The sequence below is a fragment of the Crocodylus siamensis genome, chromosome 8 (genome assembly GCF_052110815.1).
Source record: "Crocodylus siamensis isolate JL-2025a chromosome 8, ASM5211081v1, whole genome shotgun sequence".
In the NCBI taxonomy this organism is placed as follows: Eukaryota; Metazoa; Chordata; order Crocodylia; family Crocodylidae; genus Crocodylus; species Crocodylus siamensis.
The window spans coordinates 72,101,765-72,120,668 of record NC_143402.1 but is presented as its reverse complement, the minus strand read 5'-3'; the positions used below and the strand labels follow the sequence as shown (position 1 = coordinate 72,120,668).

Sequence of the window (18,904 nt, the reverse complement as noted above, 5' to 3'; positions counted from 1 at the left end):
TGACTGGGGTTACACGGCTATGGCAGAGAGGAGAATTTGACCCTTGGTTGGAATGAGCACACTGCCAACCTGGCAGACTGTGGATAAGCAATATGCAGTACAATTCAGAAATAAGTAAATAATAGACTCCAAGGGCTTGAACCTACAAGGCGCTAAACTCCCTGGTCTGGATCCAGAAGATCATGTAAACACATGCTTACTTTTAAGCACATGAGTCGTTCTGCTGACTTTGATGCTTTGGTGCTCAAATGCCTCGTTAGTTCACAGCCCAGCATCTCAGTGCCTTGCAGGATGTCAGTCTCCGAGTTCATGTTTTACCTATTTAATTCTATACAATTCTTGACAACACTATGATAATGATAAGTATTAACATTTAGTCAGCTGCATCTTCCGGTTCTATTTATATTGTGGATTTCACACGCGGTTCCCACACCAACAGGACAGTTTCACACACTTGGGATTAACATGATTTCAATTCAAGCAACTGCTTCAGGCTTACTGAAAAAAAAAAAAAGGCACTTACTTGGATACGTTGCTGTTGTCTCGTATTTTAACATGACACAGGATGTTGGGCAACTTTTGCAGGACAAGAACTTTGATTTGATCGACAGAGCTGCAGAGTTTAAGGTAACCCAGGTACAAGCCAGGAGGGAGGCGCTGCTGACTTCTTTTGTGATAGGAAAGTGTGTCCTGTTTGAAGAGAGACATTCCTACATAAAAATATGATTTTTTTTTTTCCCCGCACAAGGGGAAGGGTCTGGAATAAAAAAGCAACTAATGGCTTTTACAGCAGGCCAATTCAGCAAAGCAAATCCCCCTTCGGAGTGGAGTTGTTCTACTTGATGCACCAGGGCAACTGGTCCATGAGGTCAAGCACACATGTAAATGTTTCACTGGATGAGATGCTGAGAGAGCTCCACCGCTTGGAAACAACCGTCCTTTGAAACAACTGTTCACCTGATACAAGAAGTAGGTTGCAGTGTTGAGACCGTGTTTCCTGAGCGGTGCTCTGGGTAAAGCATCTAGGGAACTTGTTCTACATGGTTCTCCGTGTGCATCAGTAATGAAGGACATAAAGTGTAGCAGAGAGCAAAATTTACTGTCAAGTGACTGGCTGCATTTTCAATACAATGGTCTTTGTCATCAGAAAGAGCTTAGAAAGAATTGGCACCGAGGGTCCGCGTACTGAAGCCACGAGACATTTACTGGGCTATTTATAGCTTTCCCCAAAGACTGTTTTTATAAATGAAGTTGACTGCCATCCGGAGTAATGTGTGCCTTTGCAACGGGTGAGGATTAAGCCACCTGGCTTTATGCCTTCACCCTTGGAACCATCAAATTATCTGCCAGTGCTATGCTTGGCTCTCACCGGTGGAATTAGATCTTCAGTTTCACAAGCACTTCATGAACAAAATACCCACATGATGATTAAACAAGTAACACAAGAAAGGGTGGGCATTAGATAGGAATGTGTAAGCCATTAGGGCAAAAAATTTTTCCACTAGGATCTCTGTGGAAACCTGATCAGACTTGTATTTGGGGTTTCCTAATATAAAACTTCTGCCCAGATGGGGATTTTTCTGCACCTATAACACATTTTAAAGCCGTAAGTCTAGTGTAGTCCAGGTATATTTTATTACCATTTGGAAATCTTTTAACTTATCCCAAACTCTAACCTGATTACCTGTCAGTTTCTGGCACCTGACAGCAGAGAAGAAAGTGATGCTAATTAGCCACAGGAGTCAATATCTAATTGAACTAACAAGAGAGGCAAGGCAACGACTCGGTTTGAAGTATTTCTAATGACTCTTGCGATCTGTTGGGTTTGGAGATCAGAGATATTTTGAGATGCATCCTACTGTCAGAAACTACAGCCATTAAGTGAGGTTGTCAGATTTCAAAAGCAAACATGGTTTTCACAGTCAAAGTAGAAACTACTTATAGAGTGCAGAAAATAATAGGTGCCCCTGTAGGTACCTGGGGCTATCCTAGATAATTTAATGGAACATTGTGTTTTTTGCTATACACTTCTACAGCTAGGGTCCAAAAAACGACGGAAAAATGTATCGTTCTCTAGCAGGTCTTTAAAGTCTAGATGTTCTATAGATTTTTATTCATACTAAAGGCCCAACCCAATGCCCACTGAAGGCAACGGACGCCTTTACTCTCAGTGGGAGCCTGGCCATTGATTTTAATGGGCGCTGGATAAGGGCCTAATTCGAAAGAACTTTTCCATAAAGCAGTGCTCAGTCATAGGCTTTTAAAAATTTAACAGCATAAAGTATGTGAAGCAAAGTGCTACCTGGATCGTTATAAGCAAGATGTCTAGTGCCGTTGGCTCCTCTGGAGTTGAAAGGGATTTCCTCTGGCTTTGCAGCTTGGATATCTGCATCCATTTGCCATTAAAAAATGAATAGAGAGTCTCCACTTCTCGTATTGTAACTATCAGTATATTGCCGTGTCTGTCTTTGATCGGTTCGTAATAAACTCTGCCCAAGTTGTGAGTTCCCAACAAATTCTAGAAAACAAATGGATCACACAAAGGACAATATTAACCATCTTATGTGAACAGAATGGCATTTTCCAGGGCACTGAATGGAAGCTTTGCTCTGTTCCCATCACAATCAGCCTGAACTTTGCCCTGGCTTTACTGGGGGCTGAGTTCAGCCAATGCATAGGGAGGTTTTGTTTTTTTTTAAATCCCACCCTCTCTCCACTTCACTCAGTGCAACGCAGCAGGGAATTCTGCCCTGGTTGTGTCTGCAAGCTGCATGGAGAATCTGGGGAGCAGACCACTTGTCGGTGTAAATGGAGGTTAGTGGCAAATACCAGCCTGATGATTAGGAGCCAAATGTCTTCTTGAAGGGGCAAACAGCAGTGTCACTGCCTTGTACAACCTGGAACAGAATTTCCTTCTAGATGCAACAAGTTATGTGGCTATCAGGTAGGAAGTTCAAAAGCGTTCAGTGCTAGTCTCAATGCCGCCCCATTAGCTTCAATGGAGCTATGCTGGTTTATGCTAGATATGCATCTTAACCTGGCTAGATCCCAACATGAAATGCAACAGGTGTCAAAGATGCAAAGGGAGAGGCCCAAAAGTTGAAATTTTCATGTTGGAAACTTAAGTATCATACTGCTGATGGACATTATTCTTAGCAAGAAAAAAAGAGAGGACGTCCCATCCATGCCAAGCGCAGCTAACCGTGGAACTGAGATGAACAACGTCTCCTGACAGAAGGGAACTTGGAGAGGAATGGATCTAGCCTTTTCACTTTGCACACCAAAAGTATGTTTGATGAAAAAAAAACTAACAAGAGATCCTAACCAAATACAAGGGCCAAAGCTTTCCAGAAAAACACCAATTAAAAAAAAAAAAAAGAGCAAAACGATAATCACCTTGGCCAAAATCCTCCTTCCTTTCTATAGTAAGGTATTTGCTTGCTGGGGTGAGCACACTAACTTCAGTGACTAGCCTCCGAGGAGATTCCCAGATGTCTTAAAGAAAAATGCTTACCATTTAAAATATTTCCACTACTTCGGGAGTTTTCAAGAGATCTACAGTAAGCTGCTAGGGGGCAGGGGCTGTTTAAAATGAAAAACTGAATTGACAATGCAGCACATTGTATGTTTAGGGAAGTGCATAGCTGAACATTAACTTAATGACATTCTGCACCGATAGATTACCCGGAGCGGACTTATCTGCACTTAGCAGACACTATTTACTTATAATCTGTATTATTAAATTGTTTATAAACTAAGCACTCTAAGTAGTCAGTACAGTGGCTGCCATTTATAAGTGGCTTTAAGTAGCTAGTTTAGCTTTATGTATCCCTCTCCAGGGCATACTGTACAAGTCTATCACCCCACATCCTACTCTTTCTGACTTTTCTGCCTACAGAGATAGTCCTCAAAAGGCACTTGCATGATGCTGGGCATATTTCACAGCAATATACATGCCCACTGAAAGGGATGGGAGGCATTATGCCATCTTTTCACTGTTTTTAATTACAATTATTGTAGTAAACGGAAAAGCCGAGGTCAATGGGCAAACAGCTACCTTTTCTTATTGACAATGCTGGATTCTGAACTGAATTCCAGCAGGTAGAATGGAATGGAAGAATCTGCAATGACTCAGGAACATGTTGCCAAATGACAGGATAAAAAAAGTTTTTAAGCTCTTCTGGCTTGCCATTCCACCCCAAGCATTTTATTTGCTCTAGTTGTCTAACAGCAGGCAAAATTACAGTCCCCAGGGTCTCAGAGTCTACTGATCAAGTCTCTCACCAGCTGTGTTGTCACCAATCTCTTTCATTTCGTCCTGAATGCCTATGGAGTCAGGCTTTTAACAGCCTCAGTAAAATTTATTCAACCGTATACGCTTTATCGAGACCCTCATTGGCAGATCCCATTAGGCGGCATACTGCTAATAGGTTGGCAGATCAGTGTCAAGCCGATATTCCTCAAGGGATTGAACTGACAAGAGCAAGCGCTTAGGACGATAAATTTGCCAAAAAAGCTGGGGAGCAATAGACCACAGGGGCAAACATACTATATTTCGGGGCCTGAAACTACTCTTATCACTGCTGGTAATGAATAGCAATGCAATCTACCCGGAATCTCAAAATGCACTTTAACAGTATTATTACCAGTGGCTTATTAAAGATGATCTGCACAGGGAAAGTCAAAGTGAGCTAACCACAGGGATATGCACTACATAAACTCTGCGAACTGCCCTGGAGGGAGTATTCGGCAAACAGAGTGAAATCTGTCTCAAGCGACAGCTCAGAGAGCTGACAGGCATCTGCTTCTTAATGTAGGTGGTCCCCTAACAAAGATATAGCAGGTTTGCTCTCTATGTATTTGGGGGTGCTTTGGAGAAATCAGACAAGACAGGTAGCTGTCTGAGACGGCTGGTCTTTTGTGCAGCGTTCATTGTCGACGCACATAAAATTAGCCTCGCGCTGCATTCAGAAGCTTGTCTAGGTCTATCCAAACCAGGCAGTTGGTCCAGTAAAAGATATCACCCATAAAAGATATTCTTGCCTCATAAAGCTATTCTCAGTAATGCCCACAACGGGCAAGTTTCCCACAAAGTGTCAGGCCATCATGTAGGTTATAAAAGCTCAGTTATTGCTTGGGTCTCTTGGGTAAAGCACCTATCTAAAACTAAGAAAACCGGAGTTTTCCCCATGCAGCTCTGGCAATCCCCTCAACCATTCTGTGCCTCAGTTTCCCTGTGTGAAAAACGGAGGTGGGCGAAATAGCCCTTCCCTCCCTCACAGGTGTCTTGCAGACTACTGAAAGAGCAGAAGCCTAGAAAGATGAAGCGACTTGCCCAAACCCACATGGAGTGCCTGTGGCAGAGGTAGTGCACCCGGTCTTGCACGGGTGACACTAGTGCCTGAATCACGAGACCATTCTTTCTGGGCATCAGTAGTGAGTCCTGCACGTGGCACTGATTAAAGGTGAAATCTGCTGCCATGCTGTCGAGGGTGAGCACAACTTCTGTGCACCACTTAACCCGCACTTAATCTCTATTTTAAGGATTTAACAAGGCCTCAATGCTGGCTCTCTGCACAGAGGCGCTTTCACCCCTAGTATCTTGGCAGGCGCAATTAAGAACTTAATGAAAGGTGCATTCATATTTATTTCCATGCTGACTTTCCCACAAGGTTTGGCCATTGAGGGTATTCAGCACATCCTTCTATGCTTAATGCGTAGTTCACTTTTTATGTGCCATCCCTTATGGAAAAGCTCCATACAATTTAATCTGGGATGAACCACCTGGGGACCTATAAAGAAGTAAATAGGTTGCAGCAGAAATTGTTCTAGGACAGACAGCATTTAATAGAGAATGACCTACCTCACATGTAGGTTTTAGCTCATTCTCTAGGATTTCCCAGACAATTATGTCCCTAGGGAACCCTAGCCCTGTGGGGCAGCCCCTTTAAGGACAGTCTTCAGGGCACAGCCTGCCACCAGAGCAGGGGTTAAAGTCTGGCCTGTGGGCTGGCAGTGGACACCATTTCCCTGCAGCCCCTGCTCGCAGGGCTGGGGCTGGTCTCCATGGAGACCCCAGCCACACCTGCACTGTGATAGTGCAAGGCTGGGGTTGCCATGAAGGCAAGGCATGCAGCAGAACAGGGCAGGGAGCCGCTCTGCAGCTGCTGGGATCTTGTGGCGGGTGCAGCCTGGTCCAAGGCCAGGGCAGAGCTGTGATCTGCAGCCTGCATGCGCCGGGCAGGGTCGTGCAGGCAGTGGGATGCGGCTCTACTCCAGCTCCTTGCAGCGGCGACAGTCTGGTCCCAAGGCAGGGAAGAGCTGCAGTCCGCTGCCTGCACGTCCTTGTCCAGAGCATGCAGGCTGCAGACTGCGAGTCTGCCCTAGCCCCAGACCAAGCTGCCCCCACCGCAAGATCCCAGTGGCTCCAGAACAGCCCCCTGCCACGCGCCCTGCCAGCGCAGCTGGGACCAGTCTCCATGGCAACCCCAGCTTTGCGCTATCACAGCACAGCTGTAGCTGGGGGCTCCATGGAGACTGGCCCCAGCCATGCGGGCAGGGGCTGCTGGGAAATGGAGTCCTGCCGCCAGCCGGATCCATCATTTTGCCCACCCCTGGGTTAAAAGGTAGCCCTGCAGGCTGGTCAGCTGACTGGGGACTATCACCTGACTAAAAGCAAGCTCAGGCCAGAGCTATATAAGCCCTGGGTTGAGCCAATGGGGCCCAACCAGCCCAGGCTGAAGGAAGTGTGTAGGCTCCGGGAGACCAAAAGAAAATAGCTCTGCAGGCACAGGACAGAGTGACCCAGAGAGAAGGAGCCACGGGGGAAGCAGGTGCGCTGCCTTGATTATTTGGTTTTTAGTGTTTATGTTGTAGTTTCAAATGGAGGTTTGGATGAGGCTTAAAGTGGAGGTTTGGAGGCATCATTAGTGCCCAGAGGCACGTAAGTGCCTTGAGCCCTGCCAAGGGCAGGTTTTAGGCTCCAGTGAGTATTGAGCCATAGTGGAGCCTGGCAAATAGTGCAAGGCCCAGAGAGATGGGGGCCAGACAGCCCGGCACCACAGGTGTGCAGCAGACAGGGGCCAGGTCCCCAGCGACAGGAAAGGAGGGAGCTGAGCTAGTGTCTCAAAGCCAGGTCCAACACAGTGGGCTTAGGCTAGATGGCCTAGCCACATTAAAGGGGCAGGGGCTGAATAGGCCAAGGCCCCAACAGAGGTGACAACAGAGGGTAGATTTAGGCTAGATATCAGGAGGCGCTACTTCACGGTCAGGGCGGCTAGGATCTGGAAACAACTTCCAAGAGAAGTGGTGCTGGCTCCTACCCTAGGGGTCTTTAAGAGGAGGCTAGATGTACACCTTGCTGGGGTCATTTGAACCCAGTACTCTTTCCTGCCATGGCAGGGGGTTGGACTAGATGATCTACTCAGGTCTCTTCTGACCCTAGCAACTGTGAAACTATGAAACAGTTGTGTAACAGCTGCATGGGGCATGGTGTAGGGTTGGTGTGGAGCCATGCAATTAGCCCTTAAGGCAGGAGCTTCTCACTGCCGGGTGTCCTCTGGAACGAGGACCTGAACTGGGAAGCATCCCCTCTGAGAACCAAAAGAAACATGAAGACGTGGCAGGAGAGTGAAGAGGAGATTGTTCCCAGAAGTGGATTGAAATAAAGGGGACTCTGGGGCACTTCTAAGAGTTATTGACCACCTCTAAGAGTTCTTAACAGGGCAGTAAACCTATCAAAGTTTGCCAAAATCTATTCAATTCTATCAGAATCTATTTAGCAAGGGTGGTCTCTGCATTAGGCACTGCACCATGACTGTGGAGAGCAAGATTCAAGATTCCCACTAGCCAAACAGACTTCATAGGTACCCTTGAGATTCCCCTACTATTTGATAGGATTTGGCTGCCTAACTCCCTTTGGCTCCTCTGACAATTCCTACTTTAATCTGTCTATACCATAGAGATAATTATGTTTTACATTTTAGACTGGCAGCGTTCTGGGACAGAAGTTTTCTTCTACAACGAATGTGCCTGGCACGTAACATAATGCAGCCCTGAATGCAGTAAGCAATAGATGCTACTTTAACTGAAAAATTGGTAAGAAATAGGCATTTACTATGCGAGGGATCGTGCCTTTGAAGTGACAAATGGGTTACAACTGTGGCACCCTCCACCTTACAAAAGTTTGCAGATTTACTGCAAATTTACTGATGGTATTTGCTGCATCATGTTTGGTTCTGCTGCTGTCATTATTTTTTCTTTTCTCTGTTTTCCTAAGATTTACTTTTAACATAAACCCCTTCCTTCCACCTGGCAACACAGGCTCAGCTGCTTGCTTTGTAGTAGGCAATAACGCTTCTCCAAAGAAAAGGCCTAGTGGGAGTGCTGAAGCAAAGGACAGCTGGCAGCAGCTTCCCCCAGAGACCATAAACGCACTAAAGTTAATGGCTGAAAATATGCAGCGCAACTAACCTGTAACTGTGCTGCTGCTGAAAGCATCTTTTGCCTGGCTTGAAGTGCTGTTGATGAGGACACGGATATGGACATATTCTGCCTCAGCCACCTGATATCATCCCACATGCAAGACAGCTGCAAAATACATGTCACAGTTTAATCTTCTTTGCTTTCCATATTTACAAAACCAGCATAATTGTCTGTATGTCTGGTGGGGGAAGGGACAGAAAAGCAGATTGCACTTAGGAAACAATCACCAGATATTCTTCACCTTGACTTTCTCTGAGTGATTATAAAGTGTCTAGTCAGACTTTTAAAGCATCTAGTTTAGTACAAATCCATCAGGCCATAGAAAAAGAGACGATTCCATGTACAGCATGGATTTATTTCAGTTAGTCTGTAAATGCTCATGAAAGTTTGTGCAGCATCCTCTGGGGCTCACCGATATCTTTACCCCCTAGCATAACCATAATAGCAACTCTTAAAGCCTTTGATCAACCATTAATATTCATTTAGTTTTTCCTTTTTCTCTGGCCTGCAAAAACCCCCTCACATAACCCTGACTCGAAACAGTTTATGCGAGGTTAGATATTTTTCAAGGAGTGACTGCTGCTGTGACTAGAGCCTTCCACACTGATTGACTGGTTAAGCAGGGCTTAACCCTTAAAAATGTCATAGGAACCGCCCCCTCCCCGTATTAACCAAAGCAAAAAATAAGACAGATCATCACTGCCTTATCATCATTTACTAACAGGTTAGACAATGAATTTGTATAAGATAGTTTGGATAGGAATGAACCTGCCTCAAGCAGGGGGTTGGACTAGATGTCCTCTGGGGTTAGGAACAGAAGTTACACATAAACCAGTTTAGGTCTTCAGAAAGTGGTTTAAACCTGTAACACAACAGAAGTTCAGTACATATAAACCAGTTTCAAAATGGCTGAAATTGGTTTAAGATAAACCTGGCTGAATGTAGTATCAGACATAACTGATTTGGATCAAACTGGTTTATGAAACTTCTGTCCCAGACCCCTTCCTGGTTTAAGTTAAATCAGAGTTCCCCAGCATCCGAGCATGCTATCCAGCCCTCAGCTGTGCTGTGCTGTGCTGTCTGCTCCAGCAGAGAAGGCATGGGTGACTGGTGCTGCCTTAGTCGGGGGGGGGCATGTGCCCCTCCCCCTCCATGACCTATCTCACTGACTGGGGGTGGGGGTTCCCCTGCGGCACATCCTGCCAGCTGTGGGGGGTGCCTCCATGACTGATCCTGCTGAACGGCTACATCTGCTTCTGAGAGCAGCTGCAGCAATCAGCCAACACTTGCAGGGGGCACCAGGGCAGAAGGCAGGGACTGCCCCTCGCAGGCAAGTTCTGGCTGGGGTCTGGTGCAGGGAGGAGGGTTAAACCTGGCTTCCCTCAAATACAGAGCTTCCCTGCCCTGCTGAACTTACTGGAAGTTACTGCTAGCTGCAACTGTGGACTAGAAATCCAAGAGGCAACTGAAAACAGGAAGAGATAGTGATGAGCAACCCCGCAGAGTCCTGCTGCCATGATTCTGGGCTGCACATCCCAGAGACCTTGGGGCAGGAGGAAGAGGAAGCAAACACACAGCCCATGCTGGCCATGTGTCAGAGAACTGTGCTCTAGTGCCCCCCAGCTTCTGGCCTGAGCCACTGCAGGCATGTGGCTGCATTTCCTGAATCAAAGGTAAATGTGTGTCCCATTGTTTCTCAGTTTAATCTCTGCAACTTAGACTAACCTGCAAAGTCTGAATTGACTCAGCCTCAAGCTTTTTAACTGTCTGTACTTAGCCTGGAAGTCCCTCCCAGCCCTACTTTTCTATGATTCTGTGATCACTTAGCTTGTCTTCTGGTAACAAACATCCAACATCTCTGCAACTTCTAGTACATGACAGTGGGAAAACACATATGAAATTAGGTTCCTGTTACCTTGGTGAACCACAGAAAATCATGCATAATGGAACTAGTATGAGAGTCATCAATTTCCACAATTGGGATTTGATCTTCATTGGTTACTAACAAGTTGTCTTTGTAATAAAAGATAACAGCTAAGTAGAGCCCCCTACAAGGAAAAAAGAAATATAATTAGAGATCTCTCACAGTGGTACGAACCAAATGCCCCGGATATGCAAAACAGAGTAGTCTGTAAGGCCATAAACAGATGATTTTGATCATCTGATTGGACCTGCTGCATAATCAAAGCACTGAACTTCCCCTACTGATTCAGGCAAAATGTTTGTCATTGCAAATGGTTGGAGACTGCTACAACACAGTTATCTATGGATCTGATCATGCACTCCCTGCCCATATAAAACCAGAGCAATTATGCCCGGTTGGGATCATGACATCATTTTTGATCAGAATATTTGCTAGTATTTTATAACAACAATGGGGTTCTGCTGTTGTATAAATCTGGAGAAACTGACAGGATAATTATGTAACCTTGTAACCACATGATTTGCACACCAGATCTGAAAAAAATGTTTAGAGAAAGGGTTCCTCTCAGTATTTATTCTCACACTTAGTTACATGCATTCGCCAGTCACTGCAGAGGAATGGAAGATCCTGGAGGGTTCGTTCTTTTTTCAAATTCTTATCAAAATACAAAGAAGGAAAAGCAAACTAAGTGCTCCTTGTAATGAGAGAAGAATTAATCCAGTGTGGCTAACTTCCACTGAAACCAAACCATCGTGGCTTAGAGCTGCCTGAGTCATGCCAGGTTGCAGAACTAACCTGAAGTATTTGGGACTTCTCAGGTGGGTTGCTTGCTGCTGACAGGGCATTCAACATATATGTAAACAGGTTGTGGGAGGCCTCAATTTTATATTCCCAATTATGAAATCCCTTTCATGAGCAGCAGCACCAGAGTTTCAAGAATATTAAAATTACTATACTGTAGGCCTGTCCAAAGCAGCTGGTGTTTGCTTCGGATTTGGACAATTTGGGGGATAGTGATTCGATTCGGCGATTTGAATCGCTGTCCTGAATCGATTTGGGCGAATCTGATTCAGAGATTCAGGGGAATGGGAGTAAGGGGGGGCTGGGGGAGCAGGGGGGCTGGGGGGGCTGGCAGGGATCCCCCCATAGTCCTCTCCCCTCTCCCCCACCCCTAGTACTTACCAGGCCAGAGTCAGCTGCTGCCACTGAGGACTGCCCAAATCATCAAAGCTCTCCAAATCTTTTCTGAAGATGCAGAGAGCTTTGAATCGATTTGGACCATTAAATTGGCCCCCTGATTTGATTAGGATTTGGAGATTCGGCTACCGAATCAGGCCGAGCCTCCTCCAAATCGAATCAGCACCCGAAGCGTTGCACAGTCCTCCTATACTGTATTTTTGCATAAAGGGTGATAATTCCAAGCCAGCTCCCACTGATAACAGTGGAAAGATTTCTACTGACTCCCACGGGAGCTGGATCTGGCTCAAGGAGCTTCAGTTTCCATCAGACATACCAGTTTTCCACCGATGTAACTTTATCACAGTTATTTCTGATGTCCTGCCATTTAAATCAGAGGAGAGGCTGTGTGATCTCATGTCAAAGATGCCAATCGTGTTTGGATCCAGACATTAATTTTTAGCCAAACTTGGCATATTTTAGAAGTGAAATCAATGAACAAACCGTTTCAATGTCTTCACAAACTTGTTTGAAGAGTGGAAAAGATGCTTCAGGCTCCTAGAGACTGATTGCTTGCGCCCGGCATTCTGCAACTTAGACCCTTCTAAAGCAGAAAAACAAGGAAACAAAACGAGGAGACATCAACTTCAGTTTCTATTTAAAGAAAGAGCCTTTGTCCCTTCTAGTCCTGATACAAAATTTCAGAATGTGCCCGTGTTGATTTCTTACAGCAGACAAGGACTGAAGAAACTCACCCTTCTTTACTTATGTTTGCATTTACTCTTGGTGATAAGATAAAAGTGAACTCCTCGTGCCAATGAACTCAGGCCTGGAAAAAATATCCCTGTTTTGTTCCCCAGCCAGAATAGGCCTGACCCATAATCATGCGTTGCTGTTTGGGCAGTCAGAAATGGAATCTGAACTTTGCAAGTAATTTTTGTAATTATAATGGGCATAAACCAGCTGGGAAGATCTAATTTTTAGGTTGTCTGGTATTTTCTGAATTGTGCAGCTTAAGCTATCGGCAACGTCAAAGCTGCTAGTAACAGAATGACAGGTCTCCCACTTCGGCTCTAACAAATGTGGTGATATCAGGGAGAGATTTAACAAAATATTTTCCTTCATTTCAATGACATCAGCTGCCACTTGACGGAGAAGGATCAGTTCCATCTTTTTCTAAGCAACAGTTTGTATTTTCATTAACTTTTTTTCCAGCAAAGTCAGGACTTCCCAAGCTAAATTTGTTCTGCAGTTAGCAAGAGTCCAAGCACCAGCCATTGAAGTTGTCCTTCAACCTGTTCACATCCAATTGGAAGTCTGTGATAAAAGGGCCGGACTTCGGATTGGATAGAACTGGATTCACATGCCAAAAGATCCAATCGGATTCCAAAAGATCAACGCATCAGCATCAGCACAAAACTCAGACATTTACTAAAAAATTAGATTAACCATTTATTGTTCAATTGCTTTTCACTTTTCCAGATCTCTCTGCTTCGTGGTATTCCTAGGACTCTGCTCTTACTTAGGGCCGGATCCAGTTTCCTTTGAAGCCAATAAAACAATTCTCAGTGGGAGTTGGGACCATTACAAACGCTTTCTACGCCGTGTAAATGTAAATACTGTTAAAGGATGTGCCAGTAGATGGTGATCAAGAGTACACAGCATTGTTCAGGGCTTTTGAATGGCCTCCAGAAGTCACTGTCATTGCAGAACTGGGAAGTGCAGTACGCCCTAAGCAGTTTTCAGCAGCGGCAGCACCTTAAACTGGTTTGCTGTTGAGTAAACTCCATTGACTTGAGTTCTCATTCCTGTTTAATTCTGGTATATGAAAGGAAAGAATCAGTCCCAGAGACCTGAGTCTTAGGGCAGCAGGGGCCACAAATTGGCCCCGCAGCCTTCCCGACTGCCACTCTGATCCCCTTCCCCTCCTTGATCTGTTTTCTGTTTCCTGCCCTGTGCTCCCTCCCAATCACTTTCTGCTTCTTGCCCTGTTCCTTCGGTGCTGCCTGCCCCCTTCCCCATCTGCCATGAGCCACACAGAGACTGCCCATGCCACTTTCATAGATTTAATAGATTTCATAGACATTAGGGCTGGAAGGGACCTCGGGAGATCATCGAGTCCAGCCCCCTGCCCAAAGGGCAGGAAGTCCGCTGGGGTCATAGGATCCCAGCAAGATAAGCATCCAATTTACTCTTGAAGGTGTTCAATGTAGGCGCTTGAACCACCTCCGCTGGCAGACTGTTCCAGACCTTGGGGGCTCGGACAGTAAAGAAATTCTTCCTTATGTCCAGCCTGAAACGGTCTTGCAGGAGTTTGTGACCGTTCGACCTCGTCATCCCTTGGGGCGCTCTGGTGAACAGACGTTCCCCCAGATCCTGGTGGTCACCCCTGATAAACTTATAGGTGGCCACCAGATCACCCCTGAGCCTGCGCTTTTCCAGGCTAAAGAGTCCCATGGCTCTCAGCCTGTCATTGTAAGATCTGTTTTCCTGACCTCTTGTGGTACCCGTGCTGCAGGCTGGCCACCTGTCTTAGGATATTACTGGTTGACCTGGAAAGAAAGATGCTCAGAAAAATGTAATTGTGAAATGACATCCTGTAGGGCCAAGATGTTCCAGTCATTCAGGGGAATCATTCAGGGGATGTAAGGATAAGCATGCTTGAGCCTCCAAATATCTGGAGGTTAACTTATCTCAGTTGGAAAAGTCTATTATCTTCCCAGGTCTTTACAGAAACCTACTTGCAGCATGTTGCTAATCCGTCTCCTTGAATGTTCCCAGAGTAACATATTTCCCTTGGACCATTACTGCTAAATAGGAGGTGTCTGACTGTGTCTCCTTAGCAAGTTCTAAGTTTGAACATTTAAAGAACTTCTAAATTTGTTCTTGTCAAAACCCCATCTGTGTAAGTGTTCAACATATTTTTTAAACGATGAATAAATCTGCACCATAATTTGCACATTGAAGACCACAGAAAGAAGACACATTGTTAGCATAATTATTGCTCTGCTGAACAGCGAGCACAAAGAGAACACGCTTCTAGTGGAGGTGAAATTATTATAGAATCAGACAATTCAGACACGGGAAAGACTTATTAGATCACCAAATCTGTTTTCTTTCCAGTGCAGTATCGTTCTCAATGGTATTTTCTCCCATGGTCTAGCCCTGGTTTAAATGCCTCAAGCAAAGCCATAATGACAAGTGCATTCCTTCTCTCTGACTCCCTCTATATTTCTTTCTTGATACTAATCTTCCGGGTTTTGTTCCTCGATGTTATCCCTTTTATTTTGAGTTACACCCCTCGCTCTCTCTTCAGTATTCACCCCTTTCAAATGTTGGCTCTACCTGCCCTCCATTAGAAAGCAAATATCTGGAGAACATTTACACGGCTCATTCTTACCTTCCTGTGAGGCTACTTCAGTGCAGCACCCTAATGTAAACCAAATGGTAAATGCATGTCTCAATTCCCCTCCTCCTTGACTCGGACCAGTTTAGGAATACTATTTCCAGCCTAATTATGCAAGTTAGATTTTCTCTTGTATATGGGGGGAGGAAAGTCTGAGTTGCTAAAGGCACAGCAACATAACTCCACATAAAACACCCAGAGATTACAGCACTAAAATAATAGGGCACGTTAAATGTGAAAATATACGCTATTGGGCTATTCAGTGGTTTGGATTCAGTCCACAGCTTCTTATATGCCAAGAGCACAAAATAAAAAACGTAAAACTACACTAAGGACCATAAACTTCCCCACATTGTTCTTTGCTTTTGTTTTACAGTCTTGTCTAAGTAAGAAGCCAGAAAAGCAGAGCTGGGATTAGAGGATAATTTGGATCCACAAGAAATGGAATTTTAACAGTCTGTTATTTAATTAACTAATAAATAACATGAATTGCCCGGGATTGTAAAATATCAGCAGTAGCAAAACAAGCCGGTTTTAATAAATGATAAGGTAATCGAGTGTTGAGCCTTCGAGCCAACACTTACTAGACGAGATGAGGGGGGTGGTAGCGACCGGGTTTAGATTACAAACCTCAGCACTGAGATAGCGTCGAGCAGATCATTCCAAGGGTAAATTTATGATTTTTGCAGGTTCTCTCTTTTTACGCCGGACATAGAAAAGTATCTTTGTTGTTTCCCAAATACAAGGGGTATATGTAGAGAACGAGATAAATAGGCCTGTGGAGGGATAGGAGAAAACTGCACACGGGCCCTTCCCGGACAGGAGTGGGAGCACTGGGCTCTGGAAGAATCTGTGATGTAGTCTGCTGTTTTCCTGGGGAAGAATGGATAGAAAGGGCTGGGTGGTCTATAATCCCATGGCTAGAAAAGGACGTATCACTCCCATAACTGGTCCACAGAAGTGAACCGAACAGTGTAAAACCAGTGAGAGAGGAAAATCTCACCCCTAATAATCCCTGGGCTTGCCTATCAGCTCTAGTCACTCTGGGTGGCATTCAGCGAGGAAGAGGTTAGCCTGACACCTGTACACCACTGTGAACCCACTTCAACCCTTTTTGGGGGCAGAAGTGAAGATTGGACTTTGCACCGACGCTGTGTATGAAGCTGGATTTTCCCCTTTGTGAAAAAAGATCTCACGGTTGGACGTTGATGCCACATACATTCAGATGAGAAATAAGGCTACAGCTTGTTAGCGTGGATGGCAGATAACCACGGGAGCAACTTATCTAAGACATAGTAGATTCTTTACCGTATTCAGTTCATAAATCAAAGCTGGGTATCTTCCTAAAAGGGATGCTATAGCTCAAGCAGAAGTTATGAGCTCAAAGCAGAAATTTACTGGGTGAGGTTGTAGGGCTTGGGTCAGATGCAGAAGATCCAAAGAAGTGATCATAATCGTTCTTTTCGGCCTTAAAATCTTCCATCTGTAATTCTCAGCTCACAGAACAGCATAAGCCTGTGAGTTTTATTACTGCATATTAATGCTAATTATTTATTCCATATAAACTTTTAAAATGGTCTGTGAAATCAAAGTCCTCTCTCTTTGGTAAATGTAGTAAAAACAGGTTTTCCTGCTTATGAATCAAATGACTCTCAAGCTAATTTTCAAAATTAATTTCTGACTTGTCCAATAAAATACATTTACAAGTAAGGCTCAGAAAGAAAATATTTGGGAAGCATTCAATGAAGGTGCGGGTTCCCCTCTTAAGAAAGCATCACATAATTACTTAATCTGCACAAAATTTGTTTGGAATGAATGATTGGCAGAGAAAAAAATACTTAAAAAAAAAATACATTTGAAGTGTTGCCAGGACTTGTAATTGGAGTAACTTGGTTCTGCTATTCTGCAGCACGGTATTATGAAGACAAATGGATGACTTTGTTGTTTGTAATCATCACGGTTTTCCAGAAGATTAAACATATGAAAGCGAAGCTTCCTAAGCGATTCCCTGAGATAATTCATCATTTCACAGAGCAGGTTCAAAAGCAACAGCTGATCTAATTCCCAAACCTCTTGAACTCACTGTACATTCCTATGTATCCTTCCTGGTGTTCTTGGGAGCTTGTTTCCTTCAGCATCTGAAATGCTTTGGGCCACACAAACGAACAAGGTCTGGGCTTCCCTGCACAGCCCAAGCGAGCAGACTTTGCGCAGGGGATCTCAACGGAAACTGGGGAATTTAATCCTCTCTTGTCCAGCTGCGACACTGGAGCAGCTGCTGCTCTTGAGCTCCTTTTATAAGTGGGGTTTTGGTCAGCCCATCAACCAAGCCACTCATCGTCTCTGGCCTGTCTTTCCACACTTCCAATACCCCTTCCCTGCACTCAGAGGGAGGATGAGGCATGCATGCTCCTCCCCAGAGAGGCAGCATTTCTGTATGCGAGGGCAGGGGCCAAGAGGGCCCCACTTCGAATCCTTCCTTGGTCATTGTCTCATGTTAACTCTACTGCTCACTAAACACTGGCCCTGATCTCCCTCTTACTTAAACCAGTGTACGTGATAAGATTCACACAGGATAAAAACAGTGGTCTGGGATCTGATTCTGGCCCGTTGTTTAGTTGTGCCTCACAAACAGTGGAGAAAATAGGCGCGCTCCATTGGGTCCTTAGCTGATGAACACTAGTAAGGCGTTGTAGCACTCCATGGACCTGTGGTGATTGAAACCAGCTGAGGATCATGAGTATAAGCATTTAGCCTGAGGGGTACTATGTGGTGTAGTAGATTTCATAGGCAACTGCTAGACGGGTTATGGGGGGGGGGCACGTGCCCCCCCGACAGGGCCATTCCCACCACTGACACCACTGGTGGCTTTTGCAGGTGCTTGCCAGCCCCAGTCCCGCTGCCACCACCAACATCTGTGGTTATTTGCCAGCCCCAACCCTGCTGCTGGCACTGGCTTCTGTGGGTGCCTCCCCAGACTCAGGAGGCACCAGTTGCCCATGGCAGATTTGGCACAGGGCTGTTTCAGAAGACCAGTATCCTGATACGGACTCAGTCCTGAAACCATCCTAAGCCTCAGCCTCTTCATCTGAGAGATGAGATACCAATATTTACTTGCACAGGGCTGCTCAACCTCTTGCTGGAGGGCCAGGTTTGGCTTATGAGGCCACGTCTCCTGGCCAGAGGGGTTCCCTGCAGGTCTGAAAGTTTGGTGGCTGGGGAGCAGTGGCAGTGTTTACTGAAGCTCCCCTTCTGCCATAATTCCTGGACCCACAGGTCAGATGACATGGCCCTGCACACCAGATTGCACCAACTCCCAGTAGGCCATTGTATGGGCTTGAGCTGCCGAGTGGATCAATCTAGTGGGAGGGGGCAGCTGGGTTGCACTCATGGGCCAGCTCTGCATGCCAGGTCTGGCCCATGGACTGGCCTCACACCTCTGATGTGGCCCAAAGGGTCAGAAAGTTGAGTGTGACTCTTATCGACAAAAGTGCTGTGAAGCCTAAATAACAGGTCAGATCCTTCCGTTGGTGTAAAATGGAAGAGGTCCATGGACAACTCTGCAGTGGTGTTGATTTATGCTAGCAGAAGTTCGACTTCACAAAGTTTTACATGACTGGAAACAATTAAAGGACTCATGAGATCCTTCTGGCCCTGTGCTCCACCCACTAGCCAGTCATCCTCCCTGGACCAAAAACACTCCTAGCTTTCAGTTCACATTGACACTTCCCAGCTGCAAATTTCAGAGGAGAAGTAACGTTGTGATTCCTTCTCCCCTTTTCAATGCAAAAATGTTTCCAGTTTCCCAACGTTTCACAAAACTACTAAACTATTGGCACAGACTTGGAGTTTTTTTTTGTCTTCCCCTGCAGTGTGGGGTATGGTCCTCTTCTTTGGATCTCTTGAGTATATTT

The 18,904-nt window shown here is 45.3% G+C and overlaps 1 protein-coding gene across 1 annotated transcript in view; it reads right to left on the bottom strand.

The window, feature by feature from the left end:
- The window catches only part of ANKFN1 (ankyrin repeat and fibronectin type III domain containing 1), a 95,407-nt gene that overhangs the window by 18,691 nt on the left and 57,812 nt on the right, over nucleotides 1-18,904 (bottom strand). Inside the window, exons 9-13 of the mRNA XM_090059687.1 lie at nucleotides 12,089-12,188; nucleotides 10,400-10,532; nucleotides 8,473-8,589; nucleotides 2,303-2,518; nucleotides 524-690 (exon numbers count right to left, since the gene is read on the bottom strand). Of these exons, the coding sequence (XP_089915813.1) occupies nucleotides 524-690; nucleotides 2,303-2,518; nucleotides 8,473-8,589; nucleotides 10,400-10,532; nucleotides 12,089-12,188 (733 nt within the window). The remainder of the gene's footprint in view (nucleotides 1-523; nucleotides 691-2,302; nucleotides 2,519-8,472; nucleotides 8,590-10,399; nucleotides 10,533-12,088; nucleotides 12,189-18,904) is intronic.